Below are 17,571 nucleotides of genomic sequence, written 5' to 3' on the forward strand. Positions count from 1 at the left end.
GAAGGATGGAAACTAAACTGACCATGAACTAAACCTGCCGCACAACTAACAGTAGCCGGGTAGCGTTGCCTACGTTTTTTATCCCTAGACGCCCAGCGCCGGCCGGAGGACTAACTAATCCTGGCAGAGGAAAATATAGTCCTGGCTCACCTCTAGAGAAATTTCCCCGATAGGCAGACAGAGGCCCCCACATATATTGGCGGTGATTTTAGATGAAATGACAAACGTAGTATGAAAATAGGTTTAGCAAAATTGAGGTCCGCTTACTAGATAGCAGGAAGACAGAAAGGGCACTTTCATGGTCAGCTGAAAACCCTATCAAAACGCCATCCTGAAATTACTTTAAGACTCTAGTATTAACTCATAACATCAGAGTGGCAATTTCAGATCACAAGAGCTTTCCAGACACAGAAACGAAACTACAGCTGTGAACTGGAACAAAATGCAAAAACAAACGAGGACCAAAGTCCAACTTAGCTGGGAGTTGTCTAGCAGCAGGAACATGCACAGAAAGGCTTCTGATTACAATGTTGACCGGCATGGAAGAGACAGAGGAGCAAGGTTAAATAGCGACTCCCACATCCTGATGGAAACAGGTGAACAGAAGGGATGATGCACACCAGTTCAATTCCACCAGTGGCCACCGGGGGAGCCCAAAATCCAATTTCACAACATCGCCCTAAAACACACACAAGTCTGGTATTATCCTTCAAAAATAAAAATCTGATTAATAAGCAGACAAACTACAAGAGCAACAAATGTACCATATAGGAATCCGGCAGCTGTCAGTCACATGACCAGTCTATTATGTGCATGTGTGAGCTAATATATACTGCCAGGGTGTGGGCTTCCTGTAGGCTGGGGATTTGTCAGGCTGCCAATTTAGCTTACAAATATTGAGGTAAAAATACTGACCAAATAACGTGTGAACGAGGTCTAATACAGGAGGAGATGACATACAGATATATACTATATACAGGAGGAGATGACATACAGGTATATACTACATACAGGAGGAGATGACATACAGGTATATACTATATACAGGAGGAGATGACACACAGGTATATACTATATACAGGAACAGATTACCTACAGGTATATAGTATATACAGGAGGAGATGACATACAGGTATATGCTATGTATAGGAGGAGATGACATACAGGTATATACTATATACAGGAGGAGATGACACACAGATATATACTATATACAGGAGATTACATACAGGTATATCTAATATATAAAGCTAAATGTGTGTATGTATGTATGTGTGTATGTCCGGGATTGGCATCTGCACCGTCGCAGCTACAGCCACAAAATTTTGCACAGTCACACGTCTGGACCCCGAGAGCGTCATAGGCTATGTTGTGAGGTGAAATTTTAACCCCGCGCGTTCCAATTCACCAAACAATTTTGCCCCTATCTACATAATGGGGAAAAAGTGAAGGGAAAAGTGTTGGAGGAAAATTGACAGCTGCCAGATGTGAACAATGGGGACTTAAAGAATGAGAGCGATGGCGCCAAAGAGTATATACCGTACAGTTGCTAAGGTGGGGCCCCGACATGGGATACTCACCACACACGGGGATATGAACACACACACAAAATGCGCCACACACTACCACGTGCTTGAACACATACACCACCCTCAGCACACATTTCACCACACACACACCAACCTCGCCACATAAAAGTCACCACTCAAAACTCGCAACGCGCAAAACTCGCTACATGCAAAACTCGCCATATGCAAAACTAGGCTCACGCAAAACTCGCCACACGTGCAAAACTCACCTCATGGAAAACTCACCTCATGCAAAACTTGCACACACAGAAAAATTGCCACATGTACAAAAGTTGCACCACATGCAAAAGTTGCCTCACACAAAACTTGCACATACTCAAAACGCACCACACATAAAACTCGCCACGCGCACAACTCGCCATGCACAAATCTTGCTGCACACAACTTGCTACACTAACCTGTCACATGCAACTCGACACACAAAAAGTTGCTACACGCATGTCACCACACAAAACTCATCTCACAAAAGTCGCTACACGCATGTCGCCACACGCAACTCAACACACACAACCTGACACATGAAACTCGCCCTAAAACACACAGAAGTCTGGTATTATCCTTCAAAAATAAAAATCTGATTAATAAGCAGACAAACTACAAGAGCAACAATTGTACCATATAGGAAATACGGCAGCTGTCAGTCACATGACCTGTCTATTATGTGTATGTGTGAGCTAATATATACTGCCAGGGGGGAGGGCTTCCTGTTGGCTGGGGATTTATCAGGCTGCCAATAGCAACCAATCACAGCTCAGCTTCTATTTTGCTACAGTTAATTAATCTGAGCTCTGATTGGTTAATATAGGCAACAAAGACATTCTCAGTATAACAAAGCTAATATATGTTAAGAAATGCTTCTATTAGCTTAGTTTTTGCCTTTTAATAATTACATTTCTATCTATTTGTTTTGTGGTTTTTGTGTGCAGAATAAATTTTTGTTAACACATTCTATTTTGCTAACAGCAGTCATTAACCCGGGCGAAGCCGGGTAGTACAGCTAGTTATTTATAAAGTATATCAGGAGAAAATGGACAACAAAATTTGTTGTGCAATTTCTCCTGAGTACGCTGATACCCCTTATGTGGGGGAAAGCCACTGTTTGGGTGCATGGCAGAGCTCAGAAGGGAGGGAGCACCATTTGACTTTTTTTAACTCAAAATTGTCTGGAATCAATGGCAGTCACCATGTCGCATTTGGAGACTCTCTGATGTACCTAAACAGTGGAAACCCCTCAATACTAACTCCACCCCAATACACCCCTAACCCTAATACCAACCCTAACCCCATCACCACCCTAACCCCAACACCACAAACCTAACCCCAACACAACCCTAACCCCAACACAACCCTAGCCCCAACACAACCCTATCCCAACCCTAACCCTAGCTGTAACCTAGCCTCAACCCTAGCCTAACCCTAGCCATAACCCCATCCCTAACCCTAGCCCCAACCCTAACCCTAGCTCTAACCCCAAGCCTAACCCTAATCATAGAGAACCCTAACCCTGATGGAAAATGGAAATAAATACATTTTTTTATTTTATTATTTTTACCTAACTAAGAGGGTGATAAAGGGGGGTTTCATTTATTATTTTTTTTTATTTTGATCACTGTGATAGGGTCTATCACAGTGATAAAAATTAACCAATAGAAAAAATCTCCCATTGCTGCCGGGTGCTGGATGGCAGATCTCAGCGGGTGCACTGTGCATGCAAGAAGACAAGACACCGAGGGCCGGGGGACACAGCCGGAGAGACCGGGGGACACTGGAGGTACTGGGTGGGTTCAGGGGACCCTATTTCTCTCTCCTCTTATGTGCTAGATCATATCAGAGGGGAGAGATATCAATAGGAAATTCAACTCTTTTTTTTTAGGTCGCCGTTATTCCGTGAATAACGGTGATTGCAACACTGGGGTCAGTAAAAAACAACCAGAATCATGTTCTCTGGAGGTCTCCCAGTAGCTGAGACCCCGTAGATTTTTCAACGCTGGGGGGAGCTATAACCTCATTTCTCAGTGCTGTTAAAAGCAGCGCTGAGGAATAAGTATGGAGCACCTGCCAGGGCTGTGGGGATACTCGGTACTGGGTCGGTTCTTAAATGGATGTGTCACTGCAGCAGTGACCTAGTTCGTGACCCTGAGCATCCAATGAAAATGATAAAATGAAGGGGAATAAAGTTTATAGGGGAATTGTTCGTGATGCCATCTGTGAGGCCCATGCTGCTTAAAGGGGCTGATGGTGTTGCAGCAGAGTTGGTATAGCTCCCCACAGGTAGAGCTTAGTCCTCAGGGCAGTTAAAGAAGTGTATGATAAAGTTATTGACGGGTGGTAGTGGTGCAGGGCAAGCGTCGCAGGAAAGAATTTAGAGGACACAGCAAGATGCAGTCTTCATGTTTTACTCAGAGCTCTGATGTTATTCCCCAGCTGGGGTGCTGTGTCCTCCAGGTCAGCGGTCCAGGAAACTCTCCAGTAACTTAGGGTACTTGTTCAGAACCCCCTTTTATATGCCTTTCCTGGCCATCTCACTGCACTGGCTGCCTCCTTTCCTGCCCTGCGCTTCACACCCAGTGTCCCGAGCTGGTAGTAATGGGTCCTGCCGGGCGACATCTTCACTGCCCCTTGACCCTCTATGTCAACCTTTTCAACAAAGTAGGTGCGAGATTGGCTGTCACACTTACAGTCACGACAGTCTCTGGGTTTCTAGTTGAGATTTGTAGTTCCTCCACTAGATCAGGGTCCGGTTCCCCTTTCTGCAACCTGGTCCCTCCACCTGGCAATGGTCAGCATGGATGCGGGCCTCACGGGTGGCTTCTGCACTTCCCGTGCCCCTAGGACTGCTTTGTTCTTCCTGGGAACTTCTTTCCTTTCTCTCTCCCTCTTCAGACTCTCAGGAGCTTCAGACCCACACATCTGCTCGGCTCCACTTCTCTTCATCAACTCCCTGACTCCTCCCTCCTGTCTCCCCTGACAACTCCTCAGTCTCCACCCACACCTTCTACCTAATCCCTCCCTGGTCTGGGGAGGTCTAGTGATGGGTGCAAGTGTTAGGGTTTTGTGCAGTGTCCCCTCCTTACCAGAGAGTTGGAGTACCACACCCCTGGATGAGAATCAGTACCTCTGTGGCGACTGAACCCTCAGGGGCACCACAAGTACGCTCAACTACCACTGTTAAAAGGTGTATCGGCGGTAGTTAAGGGGTTAATGAAACCCAATTGCAAAAATTATTTTTTAACATCACACACATATATTTAATTTTAAAAAAATTCCTAAAATGTTGAGTACACTTTGATCCATTGTAGATTTTCCAGCTACATACAAGCTGGCTGTAGATTAATGGCCCATTTAGACAGGCCGACCATAATTCTATGTGCACAGAAGGATCATTAACTATTGCTCTTTGTGTACAGAAAATCATAGTTATCGGGAACATACGTCATGTTATACAGGACGAAGTGATGGCAAAAAAAATTATTTTAATAAAGGCATGAACAAACCAATAACCTGATGAAAGCACGTTTTCCTTATTTATTGGGTAATTGCCAGCATGTTTACACAAGATGACAATTGGCGAACAAGTATTCTAAGAAACGCTCTTTCCAGTTAGTCTAAATGGGTCTTAAGTGAATGTATTGCTATTTATCACTATTGCACATAGTTAAAGAACCACTCTATAAATTTTTATTTCAGCGCTGGAGTGGTGCCACTAATGTGATATCCCTGACCCTAGTATTATACATTCCAGCTGCCGTCTTGTTCTATTCCCGCTGCCGCTCTAATCCCGATCCGTCATCTAGCGACCGCAACTTCTTACTGACGGAAGTCCAAAGTAAGTGACAAACTCTAAACGTAAGTCTTTGAGAGCTTCATTCTGGCTCTGATAGTTTTACATTGAGTAGTGACTTCTAGATCGACCAGCAAATACTGGAATGATCCGGCAAGTCACAACCTGCTGAAGAATACCGACCGGAGTGGCACCGATAAAAGATGAGGACGGCAGCTGGTCAGTATAAGTCTAGTTAAAGGGAATTTCGATTAGTGACACCATGCCAGCAGTAAAATAAAAAAAAACTGCTGGAGTGGTGCTTTAAGAATCTTTTCTTATGTTTTATATAAACCACAATTGTACTCTCTAAAACCTTCAAGGTCAGTTCCTAAAAAATAAGATGTTAGAAAATGAAAATTGCATTTGCAATCAGGATTCATTTCTTTTTTTCTTTAAGCTTTTTTCACAAAATTGTTAGGTGCATGCTAAGGTATTGAAGTCCATATATTCATGATCTGGCGCTTGCCCCGCTCAACCCCACTGATTGACAGCTTTCTCTCTGTACTGTGCAGCACACGCAAATAATCAGATTCATATCAGATTTTATGCTGGTGATCATATACAAATAATAATAATTATGTATGATTTTTAAAAATAGAAAAAGGGTAAACAGCTGCCAGACATCTCAAGCACCATTCAAGTATAAAGTGGCATCAGTTCATTAATATCTGAAAAATAATCATACATCAGCTGTATAGACTGCTGTGTTATTATAATAGCGTATTTATGTGAGTGGGGTTTTAGTCTGTTATTTACTTGGTATCAATGTTTCAGGATATAAAGATTCTCTTTTTACTCAGTTTTATATGATCATTGTGTATTATCTGTTGATCGAAATTGTTATATTGTGTAAATACACTCATAATTCAATAGCCTTGCAATAAATGGAGTGAGTGGTAGAGCCTTCAGCTAACGTTTTTCAATACTCAAGTATGCCCTTCAAAGCTTTGCACTAAATACACACACTTGAAAGAATGATCTGAATAGTGTATTATTAAATTGAATACATATGTATTTACTTATCTATTTTACAAACATCGATAGATATCAATAGCTACATTGATAAAATACAAAGGGGTGTATGATAACACAGAATACAATGTGGTAAGCGCATACGAATAACTGATAAATTGTAAAATGCTACAATTTTCAGTTACTGTAAAAAAAAATATATATCTCTCTATATATATTTTGCCAAAGAGCCCACAAAATTTTCCAGTTGAATAGCCTGCATTAGTTGAACAGATGGCGCACTTCTCATGCATGTCTATTATTTTTTTTAAAAAAATATATATCCCTTTGCGACATTTATGTACAGATTGACAAATGAATTCTCTACCATCTGTGTCTTGTTCTAGTTACATTTTGGCCATGGTACACATTAATAGGGAGGAGACCGATCCCTTTGCTTTAAAGGCTAATACGTCTATGCATAAATTTGTATAACTTAACAGTTACAAGATATGGACACCTTCAAGGTCAATTACTTATTTATTTTACTTAATGTAAAAAAATCTATTTTACCATTGTGATTCATTAAAAATTCCAATAGTTTGACCAGAATGAAAAAAAAACAACAAAACATATCATTATAATTGTAGGGGTTCTAAATATGTAGATGTTAGGCCTCTTTCACACTTCCGTTTTTTACAATCAGTCACAATCCGTCAAAATGTTGAAAAGACAGATCCTGTGCAGATTGTAAAAGACGGGTGCACTGTCCCTGTTTTCTGACGGATCCGTCGAGGCTATGTGTGCACGTTGTGTATGCATCTTCGCAGTGTTTTTGCTCTGCGAAAACGTATGCACAACACAACCCAGGTTAAAAATAATAATAAAAAAAAATTGTGATATTCTTACCTTTCAGCGTCCCCTGCAGCCTTCCCGATGCTTGCGATGCTGCTGGCAGCTCCCGTTCCCACTAATGCCTTGCGAGCAATGACCTGTGATGACGTAGCGGTCTCGCAAGACCGCTACGTCATCGGGTCATTTCGCAACAAAAGGCTGCAAAGGACGCCGGAAAGTAAGAATATCATGATTTTTTATTTTTTTATTATTTTTAACATTATATCTTTTTACTATTGATGCTGCATAGGCAGCATCAATAGTAAAAAGAGAGAGAGAGAATTTTCCTGACTGGAAATTCTTTCTCGCATGCTCAGTTTCAAAAGACGACATCCGTTGCTGGATTCCTGCTTTTGACAGTCAGCGACAGATCCTGCGTCCATAGGCTTCCATTATAGCCAATGACGGGCAGCGCAGGATCCATCACTGAGCGATTTTCCGATGTGCAGAAAAAACGTTCCTCTGTGCGTGGTCTCCGCCCAACGGACAGCAATTGCTAATACAAGTCTATGAGAAAATAAACGGATCCAGCAGAAACATTTGCTGGATCCTTTTTTTTCACAAAACGACGCATTGTGACGGAAAAAAAAAAAGATGGAAGTGTGAAAGAGGCCTTAGTCTCCCTATCATAGACAAATTAGTAAATGGCTGAGTTACTGGCATATGCAACCTAGAAAAGGATACAAAATATCCAAAAACACTACTCAAAGAGATATATAATATTAAAATATAATGTATATTTTATTGCAAAATAGTACACATTAAAAAATAATACACATTAAAAAAACATGAATCAAGAAATTAAACTGATGCATGTGGGAGGGATCAAAAGAGGAAATTAATCGAGTTTGAAAGGGTGGTAGAGTGGTGTAAGGTCAAACTGCGAATACCAGTTGCATAAGTATATATGAACCCTACATACCAGGGATGCCAAAGTGGTAGTCGAATGTATAGATATAAATATATAAGTAACATTTAGTTAATCCACATGGAGAGGGGTGCAATATAGAGGTTACCCATGATGTAGTTAGTCGACCATCCACAATACCACCCACCCCAACGTGCGTTTCACTGATGTGCTTTCTCCCCTTCTGTTGCATGAACCTACAAATCCCCGTATGTCCTGAACAAAGCTAAGGAGATTTTGGAAATTGTTATCAGTCATCATGAGACTGTGGACCATGCAGGGACCACTGTACTAATGAGATACAGGCAGTATCACAAATAAACATTTACATCCTATTACATCCAGGCATCTTAAAGGTGACATCTTTTCTGATTAGAGAACTTTTCTTTATTTTCTTCTTTATCCAAATGCTATGAGGATTTTTACATCCACAAATCATTTCTACAGACTTCCATTGCCTCTGGTCTTCTGCAGCACATCCCAACAGGTTTCCCTTAACAATAACAATGTGATTAGAATGCTCGTGAATAAAAATATCTGCCATATGCTGTGCCCCTGAATAATTGCCCCTCACAGAATATGACTCCCACACTGTCCCTCTTTTGGTACATGCCCTTCACACAGCCCTCTCGTTTCTCTGCCCCATCATACTGTCTCTCCTATACTGCTCAGTCTGTGCTTCTTCCTCACTCGGCATACTGTCTCCTCCATACCATACAATTATACTGTCCCCCCATGCTTCCCCTTCTCGAAACTGCCCCTCCCCCACACTACCCAGTCTCTGTACTGCTCCATTACTGAACTAAGTCTGATGGGAATGTTTTTCACACTTATTTACTTATTTCTGAGCTTTTTTCAGCTGATTTATGGCCACATTAAAGTTGAGATCAACTTTGCAGTTGTAAATCAACTGAGACGAGCTGATAAGAAGGAAGTTAAGATCTATAAACTCTCCCTAGAAGAAGCTCGCTGATGGATTCTCAGTCAGCACAGAGGCTATGGAGGGCAAACGGTGCAAAGTTTTTAACTGCAAAAATGACTTTTATCCAAAAATACATGCATTTATGTAAAGTAAAATGAAGATGTCCATATCCTTTGTAGACATTTCAGCAGTGTAACACAAGGTGAACAATACACGATAGTGTATCACACTATAGATCTACTCACAGTAATGCAAAGTTAAAATGATTATCCTAATGACTCTGCTTATGCATGCTGCCAGAATCTCCAGATACATAAGCTTATTATAGCTTCATATCAATTGCTTTTTTTTCCTTACATCTGTTATCAACATGTCTCTGTATCTTTTTTTTTTGTTAATTTTGTTTATAGATTTTAGAAGATTGAATTTCTCCAAAGACATATACATACACTGTATAATCACTCTGATTCAGCTGCATTTGGCATTATGGTTATACTTTACTCCTGAGAAAAGCCCTTCTGTGCCTCAGGACATGCTCACATATGCTATTTCCCCAGTGTCACATTCGATCACTATACATTTATTTATTTTTCAGAGTTTCTTTTGTAGGCTAAAACTACAGCAGTGACTTTTCTATCTGTTATACAGAGGAACCTATCTATTGCTACACACCTCACAACTTCACCCGGGACCAAGCACTGTATGCCAGAGGATATTGCTGGACAGAACTTAAAGATGCACTTCCAGGTGTGAATGCCAGCCAATGGCCATCATTGTTTGAACACAAGTTCCTGCCATATGCTTTACTGGCCTTTGCTGGAATCATGTATATTCCGGCCCTAGGATGGGAGTTCCTTGCCTCAACAAGATTGACTTCAGAGTTGAACTTCCTACTTCAAGAAATTGACAACTGCTACCACCGAGCAGCAGAGGGAAGAGCACCCAAAATCGAGAAGCAAATTCAAACAAAGGGTCCCGGCATTACAGAAAGAGAGAAGCGTGAAATTATAGAGAATGCAGAGAAGGAAAAAAGCCCCGAACAAAACCTTTTTGAAAAATATCTAGAAAGACGAGGTCGGAGTAACTTTTTAGCTAAACTATATTTAGCAAGACATTTGCTCATTATATTTTTAAGTATCATACCAATGACTTATTTAAGTACTTATTATGCTACACAAAAGCAGAATGAGTTCACATGTGCGCTAGGAGAACCCCATCTAAAAACTAGCAACTCAAAATTGCATATAAGAGTTAATTGCAAGTTGCCATCTGTCCAACTCCAGCGAATTATTGCTGCAGTCGATATTTTTCTTCTTAGTTTCATGAACCTAATCATCCTTATAAATTTAATACACCTCTTCATTGTAAGAAAGTCCAACTTTATTTTTGACAAATTAAATAAAGTTGGAATAAAGACTAAGAAACAATGGCAAAAATCCCAATTTTGTGATATTAACATTCTAGCCTTGTTTTGTAACGAAAATCGTGACCATATAAAATCTCTAAATCGTCTTGACTTTATAACCAATGAAAGTGATCTTATGTATGACAATGTGGTTCGTCAACTACTCGCAGCATTAGCACAGTCTAATTATGACGCTACTCCAACCATGCGAGATTCCGGGATCCAAACTGTAGACCCCAGTCTAGACCCTGCTGATATTGATGTCAACGAACAGCTTGTTATAAAGCGACCTAGAAAGAAAATGAAGTGGATCCCAAGTAGCAACCCTTTACCCCAACCCTTCAAGGAACAATTAGCCATAATGAAGATTGAAAATAGTAAGCCAGAAAAGCCCAAGCCAGTGAGGAGGAAAACTGCTACAGACACCTTAAATGCTCCACTTTTAGATGCTTCCAAAACTTCACCCCAGCCTTCATGTCAAAAGAGTGAGGCCAGCAGCATGGCAAGCATCATCAGTGAAAAGAAACATACTCGGCACTTCTCTTTAGATGTTCATCCTTATGTACTTAGCAATAAGAAGGCCAAACCAGAAACACAGGAAACTGCTCCCATTGCAACATCAGAAAGTCAAGAGAATGGTTTCTTTAGCCAAAATGAAGGTGTCATGGCCCATGTGTCTGCCTCTGCTATAGGTAAGATCTGTGTAGCCATATATGTTGATTGATTGTGGGCTACTTCCAGTACATTTATTTCCATTCAATACATACAAGCATATTGAATCTTGAGACATGTAGAATCCTTAATGCAAAGTAATATGAACAAACAAAGCAATCCTGATAGCACTGATAATAGTAATGAGCCACAGAAACTGAAATTCTGAAAACTAACATGTAAGATAGTGGCATTTCAATAGATGTCATTGTGGTTGTGTGTATTGGCTCCAGGCTTCAAGACATAAGGCACAATGCAAAATGCTAATGTCAACACAAGATGAAATGATGACAATTATGTCTGTATATCTTATGTCTTGGTCCGTTTCTGGCTGTTCTAGTACTCGGACTGCCAGGATCACAGCAAGCAACAAGATATACAATGTACCCATACCAATTAAATCAGGCCTATTAAAATGACTCTTCCCAAAATCATGAAAATACCCAAAAAAGAGAAACTAGCGGAAGCATATGTCAAAAGTATCCAAAATCATCAAATTTTATTGAATGTTAATTAAGAAAACTACTATCAATAAATATAAAAACAATTTATCTTCTTATACCATCCTCTGGGGAATACACATACAATATATAACCGCAGGTGCAAGGTTACATACAACAACCATATCAAACTGCACAAAAACACTTGAAATAGTCAGTTTAATGGGCAGACTGTATTACTGTTGGAAATCAATCCAGACTTTTTACCATATGTCACTTGTTAGTGGGGATTACCACCCCTTACCATAATAAGCCTGGATCAACACCAAAAGGAAGATGGACATAAAGTAAAGTGCTCAGTGCTTTGTAAACCAGTTAGTGTTTCTGCCAAAGATCAATTTAAAGTCATAACAGTGCTGTGCAAAAGGGGCTGGCGATCACACCGTGCCCCATGTTAAACTCATATTACTAGTAAGAAAAATGGATGCAATACATAACCTGCACGTGCAGTCCTGAAGGCCCCAACGCGCGTTTCGCGTCTTGCTTCTTCCGGGGGAATGTATTACTAGTAATATGAGTTTAACATGGGGCACGGTGTGATCGCCAGCCCCTTTTGCACAGCATTGTTATGACTTTAAATTGATCTTTGGCAGAAACACTAACTGGTTTACAAAGCACTGAGCACTTTACTTTATGTCCATCTTCCTTTTGGTGTTGATCCAGGCTTATTATGGTAAGGGGTGGTAATCCCCACTAACAAGTGACATATGGTAAAAAGTCTGGATTGATTTCCAACAGTAATACAGTCTGCCCATTAAACTGACTATTTCAAGTGTTTTTGTGCAGTTTGATATGGTTGTTGTATGTAACCTTGCACCTGCGGTTATATATTGTATGTGTATTCCCCAGAGGACGGTATAAGAAGATAAATTGTTTTTATATTTATTGATAGTAGTTTTCTTAATTAACATTCAATAAAATTTGATGATTTTGGATACTTTTGACATATGCTTCCGCTAGTTTCTCTTTTTTGGGTATTTTCAAGATATACCATGTATTTGGAAGGCTACACTCATATGCTAACTTTGTTACTTGATTTTTATATCATGTACCCAATTTTCAGAAAAATAATTTTTGGCCATATGATACTACTAAAATTGCCTGTGCTAAACACAAAACAATTATTCTTTCTCCCGAGTGAAAAACAAAACAAATATTCTGACGACTTCTACTTCTTCCAAATTCAAACATGAAGAATTGGTACCATTATCATAAAACAGATGAGGTAGAGCTGTAACTCCGTCATTGTCACTTAGGCCAGGTTCACATTGCATTAAAGCAGCCCGTTCAACGCATAGCGTTGACGGGCAGCGTTAACACTATAGCATACACGCCATCGCGTTATGCTATACCGCTAGGACAGATCATTCATCTGTTCTAGCGGTGACGGAGCCTCATACGCTGCAGCCCTCGTCCGAGGCTCCATCGCTGAATGACAGCACATCGCTTGCGCATGCCGATTATGGCATGCTTTGGCGATGCGCCCGATAATAGGGGTTAATGGCAGCGTTAACGGACCGCGTTAAACCGAGTTATGCCGTGGTGTAACGCAGTCCGTCTAAAGGACTGCATTAACGTAATGTGAACCCAGCCTCATGTACAAGCCTGTGAGCTCATAGTATACTTACCCTTCATCTGCGCCAGGGCTGTACCCAGACCCAAGGGTCAAAGCAGGAATGTGGAGCACAGGAGGGCAAAGACAGAAGCATAGTCAGACAGCCCAGGCAGGCAGCACGGGTTCACTATACAAAGCCGGGGTCAGGAGTGGGGTGGTCAGACAGAATGGGTAAACAAGTCAAGTCAGTAACAGGTGTGACAAGACAAAAAAAAGCACTTAAACTGATTGCCGGAGACAGACAGGAACCAGAAACCTAAGTTCAGGCAGGGAATAGAAGGAAGAGCTGCCTAATATATCTCCTGCTGGCAGGGGATAGGCTAGGGAGGCCAAACCCTGGAGGACGCAGCAGGCTTAAATTCCTGCAGGATCTGGCCGTGCCTCCCTGTAACTAGGTGGAGACAGCAGGAAGATGCAGCAGAGTTGGTAGAGCAGAATGACGTAACTCAGTAAAGCGGTCTGACATGGAGAGGGAAATAGCAGCAAATGGTCTTGAGAAAGATGCCAGTCCGGTGTGAAATAAAAGCCATTCTTTATTTATTGAGGATCAAGGATCTTCATTTCGGTTAGCGCAGCCTAAAACCGTAAATTGTCTTTTCCTTTCAATCGCCCTGGTGGAGTTCATCCCCCAGCCACGGAGGAGCAAAAACCGTTATTAAGCCTTCACAGAAGTTGTGCCTACACAATTCACTGAGGTGAGCAGATGACCTGGTTTTAATATATATTTTTTTAGGAAGGTATCACCCTGTGGTTTGGTTCACTCTGTTTCCCTACAATGTTTATTTACGTTTTTCCTCCTGTACATGTTAGTACAGCTTTCCTCAGACCGCACACCGCCTGTACACAATATGGCCTCCGAAGGAGGGATATGTGAACAGTCTAGCTCAGCAGCCCTGCTCCTATTGAAAACTCTGCACAATGGAAATCTCTTTTTCAATTGGAGTAGATGGTTTGGCAGGTTTGGTCAGATGTTCTTCCCCCAGAAGCCATTTTTTGGGCAGTACAGCTCTGCAGTCTATTAAGAAGGCTGTAATAACAAGAACAAGAGGAGAACCTATAATACATATATATTAGTACTGTATGTGCCACAAAATTAAAATGTGCTTTTTTTTTTACAGATGTATCCAAATCATCTAAAATTCTTGAGAAAGAAAACCAGCCATTATCTGAAAGCTGTGGAGATGTTTCAGTATCAGGGACATTTCTTACCAGTGGCAGTCATATGGTGAGCGCTACAGTTTCCACGTCAAGCGTTACCCTCAGTCAGCTGAAGCCTGAGCCAATGAGTGTATTCAACCGTAACCCAACTCATCCCTTGCTCCACATAAGCACTTTATATGAAGACAGGGAGGAACATGTTACTACTCTGATAGATAGAGATGGAACCTCTCCAGACTCAGCAGATATAATTACCGTCATACCACCAAAGCAGGCAATGTTAGCCTCTTACGAAGAACCTAGGGCTATAATAACTTCAGTGGACTATTAGATTTGGTAGACCGCATTACACCACCATGCAAACTCACTGCATGAGCATGGAAAACAGAAATGAGCTATCTACTAAATATGCAACCAGCAACTTTCATACAGCTTAGTCACCACTGTTGGGTATCCAAACATTCCTCCATGTAGTCAGCAGTGTAAAGCACAAGTTGTATTGCGTCTATTAGATAATGCAGCATGACACTCAGGCAGTATACAAACACTGGGCTAAATTCCAACTGGGCAGTACGCCACTCACAATTGGTTAACATTATAATAGTGTTAATTAGGTTTGATTCGTAAAAACAAGCTACTGTATGTAGAATTAGAAGTATTTTTACTGTAAATCACAAAGGTGTGTATTGGGCTGCCTTGAAGTGTAATAACTATTACTATTAGTTTTGGATGCCAAATCCTCACAGTAATTTCTGCATCTTTTATATTTGGAATCAATGTAAAGAGATTGTTTAAACGTAAAGAAATAGCAATATATTTTACATGAAATCTAAGTACAAATACAAAGGGAACATATTCTTTTTCTAAGTAGGATTTATTTTGATTCAATATTTCTATATTTATTCTACAAAATACAGTGGCACAAAATAATATTGAGAGCCCCGGGTAATCAATATTACACAAGGAAATAATATCAGTATTGAAAAAATGACACCAACCTTTCAATGTGATTTTTCTAATTGTACTGATACGCAGCAAAATAATAAGTCATAAGATCTGTGAAATCCATTCATAATAAGCCAATCAGCTGCCATTTTTTTCCCCAAAATTTACTACATTTTTTATTAAGACTTCTTTGGTTGGGCCATTCTTTAACCTGAATACAATTACAGAGATATTTTTCATGTGCGACTTTAATGAAACAGGTTATTCCCCTGATAAATTGTGAGATAATTCATCCAAATGGTGCACTCCATGTCAATTCTGTAGCAGAAATCCAAGAGGTAATGTTTCTCCTTGCGGAGAGTGACATGTCAAGCCTGACATGATATTGTGAGGAGACTTTTAAGCCGCAATTCTCCTTTGGGAAATATGTAAATTGTCTCTTCAGAGATCAAGCGGACTAGAACTCTAGTCCCACTTATAGGAAGTAGCAATTCTAACAGTCAATATTGAATCTCTAACGAGCCTTGTCACATGACAGGATAAAAGCCAAAACCAAAACTCAATGCTTCTAACCCAACCAAGCCAGATCTCACACTTTGCACTGATGAGGGGCAGTAGCCCGAAACATAGTGTCTGATTAAGTGCTTTACATTATGAAGCACGTGAGCACTCTACGGCACTATTATTTGCGGCTCAGGTATTTGCACCCTTTATGAGTCTGATATTTGTGCCCTGTAGCAATCTGTTGGCCCTTATGCATTGGATAGTGTAAATGTTGTGTTGTTTGGCCATTTTATTTATGCGCTCTATCTCTTTTATTCAAATACTGTATTTGGACAGCCTATATCCCTAGTCAGTGCCAAGTTATAGTTATTCATATTACAGAAGTGGTTGTTTCACCATTGTGTTCATATTAAATGAGAACTCAACTTTCATTTTTTTATTCCAATTACTTGCTCCACCAAAAAAAAAAAAAAGCTCCAACGCCGCCTCTGTTGCTTAAATTGGCTGCAGTGGTGATTATGAGTACAGCATGTGACCGCAGCAGACAATCACTGGACTGATTGGTGATGCCGATGTAGCTGGCACAAGACTGCTGAGCCCAGCGATTGGCTGTGGCAGTCACGTGATGTAATCATGACATTACGACTGCAGCCACGTGAACAAATATATTGGAGGCAGTGGCAGAGAGGCAGCGCTGGAGCGACGGTTAAGCTCTATACAAAAATTTTCACTAGAGTAAGCCATCAAATAAACAAAAAAAGGAGGAAATCCTCACAATTCAGGGACCACCAATCACTTTTGCTGCAGTGTTCCAGTGTTACCATTTATTTAAGGAAGGAGTCCAGCCTTTTTTCTTTTCATCCCTCTTGATTGTCTATCACACGCTACCCTTCTCTTATATAGTACAGTCATATCCCGGTAGTTCAGCCTCCATCTTGACTTCTCGACATCCTGCATTTTATCCATGTGTGCTCTGCTATTAAACCAGTACAGCATCACATTGGTAGCTAGAGCCAGTGATAATCCTCCCTTATATATATATATCTTTTACGTCTTTTATAATTTTGTGACAGGAGCCATCCAATCATAATAAGTATTTATGATAGAAGTTTCTGTTCCCCCGCGAAGAACTTCAGCGATACAATCTATGCAATTCAACCATGCAAGCAGTTCTGGTGACTGAGAATGCAAAGGCAATTAATTTCCAAGGGCACTCCATGAGATCACACAACATAAATGGGGAGAAGGAATCCATGAATTTCCATAACAAAATGAACTATTTAAATATGGTATTACAAATTTAACTAGATGGGCATTTCCTGAAGGAAATACATGGTGCTTGAACAGCGCTGCCAGCTTTACAGCAGCACTTTTCACACACGGGACAGGGGGGCCACTTACTTTTTCACACCCGGGACCAGGGAAGCACTTACTTTTCCACACCCGGGACCGGGGCGCACTTACTTTTGTACACCCGGGACCGGGGCGCTCTTACTTTTGCACACGGGGCCGGGGGCGTACTTACTTTTGCACACGGGGCCGGGGGCGCACTTACTTTTGCACACGGGGCCGGGGGCGCACTTACTTTTGCACACGGGGCCGGGGGCGCACTTACTTTTGCACACGGGGCCGGGGACGCACTTACTT

At 41.0% G+C, this 17,571-nt stretch overlaps 1 protein-coding gene across 2 annotated transcripts in view; it reads left to right on the forward strand.

Moving 5' to 3' along the window:
* PANX2 (pannexin 2) overlaps nucleotides 1-17,276 on the forward strand; it is a 33,086-nt gene extending 15,810 nt beyond the window's left edge. Inside the window, exons 3-4 of one of the 2 annotated variants that reach the window (XM_077264896.1) lie at nucleotides 9,735-11,183; nucleotides 14,436-17,276. In XM_077264896.1, the coding sequence (XP_077121011.1) occupies nucleotides 9,735-11,183; nucleotides 14,436-14,806 (1,820 nt within the window). In that variant the 3' untranslated portion in view covers nucleotides 14,807-17,276. Of the gene's footprint in view, nucleotides 1-9,681; nucleotides 11,184-14,435 lie in introns of both variants that reach the window. The other variant, XM_077264897.1, reaches the window with a different exon arrangement.
* The last annotated feature ends 295 nt before the right edge of the window (nucleotides 17,277-17,571 follow it).

This window comes from Ranitomeya variabilis, chromosome 5 (assembly GCF_051348905.1).
Source record: "Ranitomeya variabilis isolate aRanVar5 chromosome 5, aRanVar5.hap1, whole genome shotgun sequence".
NCBI lineage: Eukaryota > Metazoa > Chordata > Amphibia > Anura > Dendrobatidae > Ranitomeya > Ranitomeya variabilis.